We start from the raw sequence: 14,197 nt of genomic DNA on the forward strand, positions 1-14,197 counted from the left end.
AGAGAGTACCATGACATGGCGCTCTACCCCACATGATAAGGCCCCAAGGTTAGGCGAAAAGCAATACGTAGAAGCTGTATCGGATACGGTTTCATCACTTTCCGCGATTAGTATTCATTAATAACAAATATTGTGGATTGTAAAAGTTATACTTAGTGTAGCTTTATTGTCGAAGAATAGAGGCTTTACAACACTTGCTTTTGTGCTTCAACAGGTATGTTCTGCAGACAAAACTGAACTGAAAGTAATTAGAACCCAAAGTTTGATACACGCAATTGAAAGTGAAATACAAATACCACTTCTAAAAAGCGGAAAATATATTTCATGTCTTTTGTCCATAATGCTTCAAAGGTGATCTGCTAAAACAGTTGTGACGTTTAAAAAAAATGGATTTTCCAGATAAGCAAGACAACTTATGGGTTGCTAGATTACGATATGATAGGTAATTGCTAGATTGCGAAATGGTAGTTTCAAACGTTATGGTGTGAGCGGAACCAAGCAATCCGGTACCTAAATTATATTCACCGATACTTTCGTGAAAACATATTTGTCACTCTATAACTACTTTGGGCGAAGCGGAACAAAATCTCTGGGCTTTACTTAACTTTTACGAATATTAAATGTTGGTACTCCGTGAAAACAGCCCCGAACTTTCTCAGGCTATTTTTCGTATTGGCGGATTAAACTACTTCTACTTGACAAACTGAAAATAGCGAAAAGTAAGTAAGTAGATCACAAAATAGTATGAAGTAGGAGTACAGAAAATCACATCTACTTGAGTAAGTACCAGAAGTAGAGGAAACTACTTGAGTGCCTCCATAAAGTAGAAGTACTTCGTTACTGACCACCTCTGCACACGTGTCATCTTCTGTGATGTTTAACAATGGAAAACTTTCAATAGCATGGGCCTCGAGGTCAAGCTATCTCGTCAACAATGAAATAAAAATACTATGGTAAGAATATAACTTATCATGATCATGTAAATATATTTTATAAAAGTACCCACAGTAATTTGATTTATATTATACATTTTATCAATGTTTCCACGTTTCTTGAGGCTTTCGAGGGCCGCGTGCAGCTCGTAGTTAGCCCACCCCTGCTCTAAACCATGGATGGATGAACGAAGCAAACCATGTCAGGTGAAGATTGCTGGTAGCTACAGGAGACATGATATTTCAGGCCAGGGATGATACAACACAATAGGAAATGACCATCACCCAATTTCATGTTTGCATCATTACGCACCTCAGTGATTGTTCGCGTGCCGTTGTGCACAGTGGATTCCTAGTACTTGGCAACACTGCTTAGTAATATTGGAGAAGGAATCGGCATTTACAAAGGATGGGTTTTACGTTTGAAATGGTGGGATTTTGAACCCTTCTGGGCGCGACAGTGCTGCCCCATATGAATATATTGACAGCATATAGCACTTAGTTAGGATAGCTTACAAATGATCAACAGACATTTGAAGGATGGGTGAGCGGTCTTCAGGAAATGACCGGGCCAATTTCCCTCCGTAATTAAAATCGGAGCCATGAACATGGTTAGCTCACCAGGTGGTGAAAATTCTTTCCACCAGTGCGTTATATATCTGACCAATGATTAAAAAGCCTTGTTAAAATTATCACATGAATTCAGTAGTTGGAGAGTCTGATATGTGTGTGAGTTGAAATCCAAGATCAAGTTGTACCACACCACAATGAATTTTGCCCCCTGATTAGGAATCATTGGTATCCGTATAGGGATTCGAAGCCACATGCCCACCTTATAAATTACACTGGTCAACACACATTTTGGTGCCAAGGAAGTTTCAACGGTTTTAGGGTATTTTTAGGTCGCTGAATCCCAAAATGACATTACTTTTTCTGAATTGGCTCAATTGTTTTAAATATTCCATATTTTTGGTTCGAAAAGTGCTACAAATACGCAAATTGTGACATAGATACAATGCCCTTTGTATACTACGGTTTTAGGGCATTCTTATGTCGCTAAATCCGAAAATGACATTCGTTTTCCGAAAAGACCCTATTCTTTGAGATATTCCACATTTTTGTTTGAAAAAGTGCTCGAAATATGCAAATTTTGGCATAGGTAAATTTCACTTCATATACTACAACTACGATGAGTTCACATCTGTCTCTCCAAGTGTGTGCATACAGTATTGTTCTATTTCTGAAGCGATATCGTTGAAGACGCAATCGTTAACACAGAGAGCCTTTCATACGCGAGTCCTGTTTCATGTGAAAATCAAGCAAATATTTTAAAATTTGGCGATATTAGAGGTAAACAACATATTTTTGTAAATCAAAAACCGGTGCCGTCAATGCCCAAACACTACGATCAGTAACGCGCAAAGTTCAGTTAGTAAGCTGTCAAAGTACGCCAATCAATCATATACCTCCATTTTTAGTAAAAGCCCTTCGATGTCTTTGCAGTAAAAAAGTTCATGTTGTTGGCTAAAATACTGAAGTAATTCTTTCTCTCTTGTACGGGAAAATGTTATTCAAGCTCCAGTTCGAGGGCAGTTTTTGTCTTTGAGTCGGATACTTCCTCAGAGTGAGGCACAGATCGCCGAGAAGATTCTAAATCTGCGTAATTTCAAGTATTCTACTCATGACGATTAAATAAAATAAAAAACAAATAAACAGAAAATATCGATATCTCAAAAAGTAGAGCCAATTCAGAAAAACGGATGTCATTTTCGGACTCAGCAGCCCAAATCTACTTAAAAACCTTTAAAATATCTTTGGCACTCAAAAAAAGTTTTTTTGTTGGCCAGTGTTATTTGTGGGTGTGGGTTGAGTTGTAGTTTGAATTTCAATTGAAATAGGAAGCACTCAAAAAAAGTAGCATTACCCTTGTTCTCACAAAACCGAAAGTATCGTAAACTCCTTCTATACCATGGTTGTAAAATTTCCATTAAATATCACGCTAGCATACTTCCATTTTTCAATATACATTTATGCATTAGATTACCTCATTTATGTATACCTGTCATGTTTTCTGAAATTGATGTGTTGTAGCTTGTGCTTGAAATGAAGATGGTCGGGTTTACAATGGTGGTGCTTGGCTCTAACAAATTCAAATTAATGCAATTAAGTTACACAAGTTTTGCTACAAAATAAATACTTCAACTAATGCTAACGCTTGACCTTGGTATGCAATGCATACCCTGTAAATTTTACGGCATATACATTAGTTTATTTTTCCAGATTCCACCCGCAGGTTGTCTTAAAACAAGCTACTCACCAAAATTGGGTGAATTCCGACCAGTGAAGGTCGTGCAATCTTAAATTGAAATTTCAATCATTTTCGAATTTGTAGTATTTTCGGTAAAAAATTTCGACACTTCGATATGACCAAATGTCGTGTTCCAGGCATGTCTGAAGGGAAAGTGATGCTTTTTTCTCGGGATTACATCTTTACACCGGGCTGTGATAGAGTTGAGATAATGAAATTGCTGATTAATAGAAAATTAATTGAACACTGATTTGCTGAAAATGAGTAAACGAAATTGAAGTAGTCTCGTTAAAATGATGATGATATATATTAGCAAATAAGGCTGAAATCATGCACCATGAAGAGAAAATGAACTGACACACAGGTAAAATGCAGCAAAATATATTTCCCAGGTTAATATCGATACTCGAAAGTATCGTACAGTAGGGTATTTACATGTCAACTCGCGCCAACCAACCAACAATGAGATGCTTGAGGTATGTAGACCTGATGAAAGAAAGCATTCAAAAAGAATGGGAAGAGCTAGAGCGAGCCACGGCATAAAGATCAACATTGAAAATGAGCTGTGACATTGCGCACTAGGCCGAGCTGGATGTCAGTATAAGAGAACTCAACTGCGCGTTGTTCGGCATTCTTTCATGTGTTCATTACATCGCATGGTGTCTTATTGTATTGTGTGTGTCTTGATCGAATGGAAATAAATCTCTAGATTATTGATCATTGTCTTTGCATACGATTGTTTTCACTTGACCTATTAATACGACAATGCGCTTTATTGCTGAGTGTGTAGTGTTGTTGTCCTCCAGCTCATTTGCTCTGATTACGTGAAATTGATACTGGTGCTACAAAAGATATTGCCTCTAGTCTGGGAAATATATTTTACTGTATTTTACCTGCATGGCAATTCATATTCTCTATATTGTCCAGGATTTCATCGCTTAAAGTATTCATATGCGACGTATATCACTGTCGTTTTCACGGGGCTGTTTTGATGTAGTTCTAGCTTATCACTGTCATATTCATTTTTGATATATTAGCAATTTCATCATTTAAACTTGATCACAGGCCTTATCAAGATGTGAACGCGTCAAAAAAGCACCACTTTCCCTTCAGGCATGCCTGGAACACGATATTTGGTCATATCGAGGAGTCGAAATTTTTAACCGTAAATACAATAAATTCAAAATTGGTCGAAATTTCAATTTAAGATTGCACGGCCTCTACTGGTCGGAATTGACCTAAATTTGGTGAGTAGCGTTTTTTTAGGCAAACTGACAATTTTATAAAAAAGCGAGTGAAATTTGAAAAAAAAAGTTAATTTTGAACAACGCTATTGTACATTAGGGTATGAATTGAAAAAAAAAATCAAAATTTTGTGTGTTCCGTAGTCACAAATGATGAACTTTTGCGTCCTGATTGGAAAATTCACAAAAGTTACGACTGTTTAAACAAAAACATCCCACACAAAATTTTTCCAGTTTTTACTGTATGAATAATGGGCTTTTTTGTAGATACAGACTATATAATATATGTATCGACTGATTTGAATTCAACTGACACAATTCCAATTGCGAAGAGTTAAAATAGTGTTTAGGTAAATTGTGATCCCAGATTGAATTGATTCTATCGTGTTCTTGTTTGCAGTCAAAAATAAATAATTATTAATTTCGATTTTAGATGTAGACCAGTGGTTCCCAACGTGGGCGATTTGGCGGCCTAGGGGGGCGAAAATGACGAAGGGGGCGATAGGGGGGCGAAAATGGACAAAGGGGGCGAAAATAGCGAAGGGGGCGATAGGGGGCGATGACGCGTTAAAACGGCTATATTGGAGTTAAGTCGGAGAAATGACCTTTTTTTTTAGTTAACCCACGGAAATTTCGACATCGAGTTGAAAAGTTGATCTTTTTTTTAGTCAACCCGCCGATGATTACAGATTGTATACCAATTTTTGGGTTCACAAAATCTGTGGGGCGATGATCGGCGTCTAGCTTGAAAAGGGGGCGATGAGTCGAAAAAGGTTGGGAACCACGGATGTAGACTGTATGCGTGTATATATCACATAATTTCAATTGGTTGGACACAAGTCAAACTGGGTGTTCGAAAAGGCGAAAGCAGAACAACTCAATATATTTACAACGGTAGAGAAAACCGACTAGAGCGGTGGTTCCCAACCTTTTTCAATTCGTGGACCCCTTGGCCGATATTTGAGCTAAAATTCCTCCCTGTGAAAAAGTTGCCTGTGACTAAAAAAGTGCTTTTTGACGCACAACCATTTATTGACTCTGCAATATGTGGCCAAACATATTCAGATATATCCGAACTGTTCGAATGCGGACCACACTACACTTTGGTAAAGTAAAGTACAAGACATATACTAGGTAGGCCTATACATTTTACTACTAGCATATTCAAAAAATGTCTCCATCTTCTCTGTAGTATCCCATTCATCAAACAATTGTTTGAAGCGGGCCCAGAATGGGTATAGTATTCCCCACCAAAGTGGAATTAAACCCCCAATCACACAGTGAATGCGGGGATTGGATCATTGGGTTTCGCGACTTGAGTCGAACAGAGGATGTACACAAGAGTTATACGATATTGCAGGGCCGTAACTTTCGCACCCCTAACCCACAATTGGGAGAGCTCAAAGTTGCTAATAATAATTTCGTTGGTTGTCTGTTGGAGATTTATTTACCTTGAAATTTTTCGTCGCGCTTCGCGCGAATTCATGTTTCCTCAGATCGACATTTAAATATGAACAGTCATGAAAAAAATGCGTATATTTTTGAGAAATAGCCATATCGGCGGCGATTAGCCTACCACACATTGAAGTGCACCATGACTTTATAAGAGGTGGGCCACAGAACATTTTCAAACCTGAAAATGGGCCACAGACAAAAAATGGCTGAGAACCCCTGTACTAGATGCTATGAATATGAATTACGTGCCCCAGCTTTACGGGTAAATCTGACACTCGGGGCTCAGAGAGGTTATAAATGAATAGTAATATAATGCAATTACCAATATTATTGACGAAATTCACTTTTGAAAATTGACGAACGGTTGGACAGGGGATTGAGGGGAATTGCTGTTTTGGCTGAATTGCTGATTCTAGCTACAACCCACGCTAACATGTCAGGCTATATAAGCGGATGGTTATGGCGGCAGGTCCAAATGCTAAGTAACGAACTGTGAAATAACGATTGACGCCCGTTTCAAGTGGTTAACATAAAATTTCTGCCTTCAACTTAATACGTATACAGCGAGCTGCTGTTACGAGAAACGGCTAAGCACGGCTCGGTTATGATATACATCAGCAGCTGTTTATTTGTAATGCTTCGTTGTGGAAACTGCAATGTCTTATTCGACGAGTACAAAATTCCGAATCTTCGTCAGGTGCGCGTGCGTACGTAGGCCTCCTGCTCGCCAAGCATCAATGATAAACTGCGTTTAACTAAGCACAACCAAACATTAATACATAAGTTACTATTTGAAACTATAGGCAGAGTGGTGATCAATATCCTGCTGCTCCAAGTAGCGGCTTCTGTAGTGTATTGATAACCTGATATACACCACGGGAGGTGTTCTTACAATCACACTACAATGTCCATCGCATGTCTGTTTACTATGTGTGGATACTTGTTACGCAATGACGAGCGGAGCTAATACTTCTGACGTAATAATGAGTCAGTGGCGTTTGAAAACAGACGTTTGTGCTAACGCTAACGTGGTATATTATCTCATTCTTGTTCACGAATATTCAGTTTATGTCATAGTCCTTGTACAAACAAAAAGTAATCGTTCTTTCACAAACAAATCGATTAGATATGGGAAGTAGTCGATTACGATTACGATTACTTCGGATTTTTTTCGAATGTAATCGATTGCGATTACGATTACTTCAAAATGCTGTAATCGTCGTAATCGATTACGATTACTAATCGCGATTACCCCATGTCTGCCTTGGATACTCTCAATTTGAAATCAATATCAAATATTTGTGAATCCAGTAATCACGTGTAACAGATAAGCTTTGAGACTTTTGAGCAGCTACTCAGCGTGTGCTTATTCCATTTCTTTGGTAGACACTCGAGTGTGTGACAACTCATTGACAAATGCCAATTACATTCATTCGGTTAACAAATGCCCGGACGGATGATTGAGTGACAAACAATTCAAGTTCATTTGACTAACAGCTCGTTGGAGCGAAAAATGCTGATGATCGTTTGATTGATGAATACCATAATTCAAGTACAGTCAGGTTCAGGTTTATTCGAGTGACACCTAATCCTGATGACTTATGCCTATTATAGTTGTTTGAGTGATAAATAATAGGGTCGATTGAGGGATTATATTATGTTAGGTTACACTCGATAGATTCAAATAGACCATGGCAATATGTTGCTTGAAATAACCTCATTTCTGTAACTCAGGAGTAAAACGGCAGTCAAGGGCTCCACCAAGACCAAGGTATGATAAATATTAAAAATATATTGAGTAAGCAGCTATTTGATGTACTTTCATTTATTTTTTCAGTCAGGCTATAGAAGATGCAAATATTATGAATAATATACAATCTTTACAATCTATAGTACACTACATAACTTGTGTAATTTTGTAATATAGATCAGTGGTCAGCAACCTTTCCCAGACGCGACCACCATTTGAAGCAAAATCCACTCATTCGACCTCATTTTTTACTCAGATACAGAGAAGAGCATTTGAAGGAATGCTGAGACTAAGTAATAAGAATTATGTAGGAACAACTATAGAAAAATGTAACTACACAAAAGTATTCCAAAATTACTGTTTTTAATATCTTTCCACTAGCATATGAACTTGATTTCACCAACACATATTGTAACCGTTTAACTTGCATTGCTAATGCGATAGTTGCACATGTGACACTTGTGCCTCGTCTCAGCTATTCGGACTTTGATGATTGCAACACAATGAACTAATTGTGACACAAGAAAGCAAGCTATACACACACAAAGGCCCGTATTCAAAGAGACGCCTTGAACTCAAACTCAAGCCTTGCTCGACGGAGTAAAGGCCGAGTTGAGCTCCATCGGAGTAGAGGCTTCGTATTCAAAGACATTTTCGAGCTTTGCTCAGTTTCGAGTCTTACTCGACATGTCTGGCATCATTCGCAACTGTGCGCTGTGCGCTCGCTCGATATGAACTGTTACGATGCCGGGTTGGAATCCCTGTACGTTTAGCGTAATATATTTGGTATGCAGTATCACACCGTGTGTACAATTTGTAGAATATTTGGCGTGCACGAGACACCGTTTCCAGATTGGCAGATAGGTATACGGTACGTGTTTTATGCCTTTCAGATCAAATGGATATTGACATAGATATGTTAGAATATTACATGTAAGTGAATGGAAACAGGCTGCAGCAAGTACGGAAGTACCTTACAGATTTTGATAATCTCGTGGAATACATCACTGAGGAACTGTGTTCTGATCGCTATAGGCTTACGAAAACCGGTGTTAGTGGATTTATGGAGGTGCTACATGACCTTACCAACCCATCCAACAAAGGCCTGCTGCTGCCCCCGTTGTTAAAGTTCCTTGTTGTTTTGCGCTTTTACGCCACAGGAAGCTTTCAAGTTGCTGCTGGGGAACTGGAACATGTCTCCTAGCTCACCGTTGGCAGATTGGTGAAGCTGGACAGTATTGCCATAGCTCATAAAAGCTCAGCTTCAGCATACATCAAATTCCCACAAGGTGAAGTCGCAGCCAATGAAGACACACAGTTTAACAAACAGCTGCTGAACGTCGATATAACAAGGTTCTAATATCCAGAATAACTATAGAAAGGACTTCTGGAGCGTGGAAGAGGGTATTCCCCCTGCTTATCACTGGGTCTACGGATAAGGATAAATGTCGACACATCAATGACTGATTCATTTTAACAGCAGTGTTCTACTACCATGCCAGAAAGCACAGGTAATATATTTCTTGATTTTTTTAATATCAAGCGCTTAACTCCCTTCAAATTTAGGTGCACAAGAAGTTGCGAGAGATGTACGCGGTTCGCGGAGAGGCCTACCTAACTCGGAGCCGACGGATCGTATAAACCCACTTTACGAATGAAATTTAATTTGTTAATACAAATAAAGAGACTGTGGTGTAACTTGTATAAAACCGAACGAAATGGAACAGTGTAGAAAGAAATGAAGGAGTACAGTAACTGTCAATAATACACAGTTACATGAGCATTAGGGTTGTCCAAAATTTGGAAAATCTCAAAAAAGATACGTATCCATGTCTTATTCTGTAGATTATCAATAAAAAACGTCAATGAACTTGCAATAAGCTCACAGGAAAGTCGTTAACATTTGTCTAAATGCGTTTGAAAGTAGCTGCCGTAGAGTGGGCGTGTTACCGACCATAGAAAGGCGAGAAGACTAGTAATCACGAAATCACGTCTCCCGATTGGTTAATCAGCTATGCTTGAATGATCACGACCGCAGCGACTTGCTGATTATGTGCTTCTACGAGTTCAAGAAGTTCGCTAACGGCAATAATTCTGTAAGCGCATTGTACATTGGTGATTTAATAATAAAATGAGACACCTCGTCATTGAATATTTTAGTGTGTTAAAACTGGGTAACGATAGGTTTCGAGCAACAATAGCCTCTTGTGGGCATGACAGGGGTGACAGCGAATGATTGTGAGGTTATAGAACTAAGTATAGATCCGAGAAATACCTATCTGATATGCTTGAGATTACGCCAAGTGGTACTGCTTTTCTCGGCGAAGGTAAGGTATATTAGTCATCGCCAAACTGGTGCAGCACACCGTGTGAGATGGATTCTGGACACAATCCTGTATGCTGAAAAGATATGTGGCCGACCAGGTAGCTAACATTGAAACTCTGAAGAAGTGTACCTACCACACCGCTTCAATAGATTCTTTTTATGTCCAAGTCTGGTTTCTTAGTCGTGATGCAGCCGGTAACGAATCAAGATTCATTAGGGACACGCAAAGCAATGCAAGCGATCTGTCTTTTTGCTGGTCCTACCAGCATAGTCTATGCTTTCATTTAGACCTCTTTCCGCGGCATGATTGAAGGCTTTGACAGCAATTGCCAATAGAATTCATTAGGCTGCCATAATCTGACAAGTGCCAAGCATAAATGGCTGATTCATCCAGCCCTTACAGCATTCAAGACTTCAATTATATACCACGACAAGAGCCTAATAAGAACCGACGAAGTAGTATCAATGTCAAGTTTTATATTTGTATTCAATGGTGGTACATCCCCTCTGAAACTAGAAATTCGTTCTCCATTTGCCCAAGCGCCTTTGCAATATTTCTTCGCCTGTTTTTATGCTTTCCCTCAATGACAACGAGGCATACAGGCTACAACGGTTACCTTCACAATAAGCCATCCAGTCATGTATTGAAAGTTTTTGTGAAGCAGCTGTTTTTGTTCATCATGTATTTCTTGACTCAACATGTTCTGAATTAATCTTAAATCATTATCTGGGGACCATCCTGCAATGCGCTAACAGAAACACCGCCGTTAACCGACTCCTTGACCTGCTGATTAGCAAGCCGCTGTGGTTGTGATCATTCAAGCATAGCAGATTAGCCAATCAAGCGCCATGATTTCGTGAGCACTAGTCTGCTTGCCGTTCTATGGTCGCTGATACGCCCACTCTACGGCAGCTACTTTCAAACGCATTTAGACAAATGTTAACGACTTTCCTGTGAGCTTATTGCAGGTTCATTGACGTTTTTTATCAATAATCTATAGAATGAGAGATGGATACGCATAAATTTTGAGATTTTCCAAATTACGAACAACCCTAATGAGCATAGAGAAAAAAGCATTAATATCACGGCGTGGTATTGCAAGTCAAGGCTTATGCAGTTAAATGGGCATAGCAACAGAAACGTATTTATGTCACGGTGCTGCAATTAGAGGCATAGTAGCTATCAACAATGCACAGTTAAATGGGTATGGCACAAGAAAAGCAGTCATGTCACATTGCTGCAGGTACAAGCATAGTAACTGTCAACAATGCACAGTTAAATGGGTATGGCCCAAGAAAAGCAGTCATGTCACATTGCTGCAAGTACAAGCATAGTAACTTTCAATAATGTACAGTTGAATGGGTATGGCACAAGAAACGTATTCATGTCACATTGCTGCAAGTACAAGCATAGTAACTATCAACAATGCACAGTTAAATGGGTATGGCCCAAGAAAAGCAGTCATGTCACATTGCTGCAAGTACAAGCATAGTAACTATCAATAATGTACAGTTGAATGGGTATGGCACAAGAAACGTATTCATGTCACATTGCTGCAAGTACAAGCATAGTAACTATCAACAATGCACAGTCAATTGGGTATGGCACAAAAAAAGCAGCAATGTCATATTGCTGCAGGTACAAGCATAGTAACTGTCAATAATGCACAGTTGAATGGGTATGGCACAAGAAACATATTCATGTCACACTGCTGCAAGTACAAGCATAGTAACGGGAATAGCACAAAAAGAGTATTTACATCACGGTGCTGCAAGCAGAAGCAATGAATCTTAAAATTAAAGTTTTCATAAAGTAGGTAGACTAGTTTCTACTAGGTCTGGTGAAGGCGAGCCTTCAAGCTTTTGCCTTACATCTGCTATCAACAGGTGCTTGGTCACAAGTGCCAACCCGCAGATCAGCAGGGGACTGTTGCTTCTCTACTAAGAGCCTTTGCTGTTGCAAGCAGTCAATTTCCAATTCAATCTTTTCCACTTTCAGCTCATGCTCCAAGAACATGGCATCCGATATGAAGTTATTAACTTCAGCTCTTTTTGGTTTCTTGGCATGCCTGTCTTTTTTGTTTCTTTTACCACCGGCCTTGAAGCCGGAGTTGCAGTCTTGAAAGTCGCATCTGAAATAGGGATATATGATATAGACAGCCCTCATTGCATCGCAAATGCGTATAACTTCTAAATAACTTACATATGCTTATAAAGCTTTGCTCATGTTAGTCATGTATCTGTAGGCCTATATATTTACACAGATTTTAGTTAACTCTCATTATTAATAAACAATATCGATGTCCACACCACCTGGAGGATATATCCCAGACCCAGATCACCATTGACTGGCTATGGTCCTCACGACCATCAATCACTGCGCATTGCTAATTATGGTCAGTGATAGCTTTCGGGTTTGCAAACGTATGGTTTTACAGTTATTAGACAGAGCGATTTTGGTGGTAGGCCTATGGCACAAATTTGGTACGTACAGGAGTCGCAGCTAACACGCAGCAAAACCTAGATAACCAGAATCAGCGATGCTCACATATCAACAGCGAATACCGTTGACTACCAATTGTGGGGACTGGGGATCACTGCTTGATATGGTGCTTGTATCAGTGAAGTGTCCATTATTATGGCATATACCGTACCTGAAGATGTCGATCAAGATGTGGCTCGAATTGTTCTGGTATCATGCTATGGATCATCTGCGACATCTCTGGTACTGCCTTGGTTGGAGGACCTCCGCCAGTTACAGTCAGTTGGTTGTAATAACTTCTTTCGATCTGTTGAAATGCATACGCATTAGAACTGGTCTCGGCACATTCCTAGAATTTCATCATAAAGCTTACCTCGTCTTCATGTTAGTCCAACATGATTCAAGCTGCTTGGATATACCTTTTGAGCATCCGGGAAGGAATTGTATTGAACGGCAAGATCTTCCCATGTAGCATTTTTCCTTTGGATAGAACTTCATCATTTCTTTTATCCTCAAGTACATCCAGCTTTGCGCTTACAAGAGTAATAAGACAGCGCTTGTCAGCCAAACTAAACCTTAATTTTGACATACTTCAACTGAAAAAAATGTTCCTGTTGAAATCCAACATTATAGCCTAGTCTGCTTTACCTGAACATTATCATGCGACAGACACATCGAGGTAACTGCGAAAAAGCAAGGCTTGTATGTATGAATACTGCCACATCACTGCCATACTTCACAACTCTCATTTCATTGATGTACAGTTATCTGTACACTATTATACAGCTTATTAAATCCAGATATTACATGAAAATGATCGAACTCGGTGGACTTTACAATGTTCCATACCGGAATAGTTTACCATTAACATCATAAATCCCATTAATATATGTGCACAGCCCATCAACCTGCAGCATACTACCAGAAAAGTCAATGCAAAGCGTTCGAGTAAAGCCCTGAGACTGCCCCCGGCTCGACTCAGAAAATGCGCACTCGACTGCCAAATTCTCAGCTCGTCAGCTACCGCGCATCGTCTCTGAATACCAAACAGCTCGAGGTCGAGCTCGACAGACCGCGAAGTACGACTCCAGCCGTGCTCAAACTCATTCTTGAGTTGCGCTCTCTGAATACCGATTGTTACGCAATTTTGACGCACAGTGAGTTTGAGCACTGAGTGAGGTTTCTTGAATACGGGCCAAAGAAGCTTAATGTTGCAAAATAGGACTAAAAAATATCTGTATTCTTAGTGGTAACAAATTTAGTATAGCGAGTTATGGCGACCCCAGAAAAAGTTACGACCACAACTGGAGTTGCAATCCATAGGTTGTCGACCAACGAGTTGGCGAGTCTGCGATAACTCGCCTTCACCAATATACTGCGCGTATCATATAACGTATCACATTGTGATAACCACGATATACCAATCCCGTGGTAATGATAATACAAATTACTAAATCGCAGATGAGCTAACAAATATCGGAGAGGTTGGGACCCTGAACCCCCCTCGCCTGGCTACCCCACTACCTACTTGTGTCTCTGTTTATTTAACAGTCAGAGTTCTGTTGGTTCGAGAACATATAAATCATAAGAAACTCATGGATGTACTAAACTTCTATATATGATTGACTAACATATTCATATTGAAATAAGCCCGAAATTTTCAGTTGTCAGGGGTAATTGTCGACAACTAGTAGTAAATT

The 14,197-nt window shown here is 39.5% G+C and overlaps 1 protein-coding gene across 1 annotated transcript in view; it reads right to left on the bottom strand.

The window, feature by feature from the left end:
• LOC145450039 (uncharacterized) overlaps positions 1-14,197 on the bottom strand; it is a 78,303-nt gene that overhangs the window by 24,955 nt on the left and 39,151 nt on the right. Inside the window, exon 5 of the mRNA XM_080328498.1 lies at positions 2,992-3,072. Coding sequence (XP_080184624.1) covers positions 2,992-3,072 — 81 coding nt within the window. The remainder of the gene's footprint in view (positions 1-2,991; positions 3,073-14,197) is intronic.

The sequence above is a fragment of the Botryllus schlosseri genome, chromosome 11 (assembly GCF_051294905.1).
Source record: "Botryllus schlosseri isolate E-star chromosome 11, Bs_hap1, whole genome shotgun sequence".
NCBI classification, from domain to species: Eukaryota; Metazoa; Chordata; class Ascidiacea; order Stolidobranchia; family Styelidae; genus Botryllus; species Botryllus schlosseri.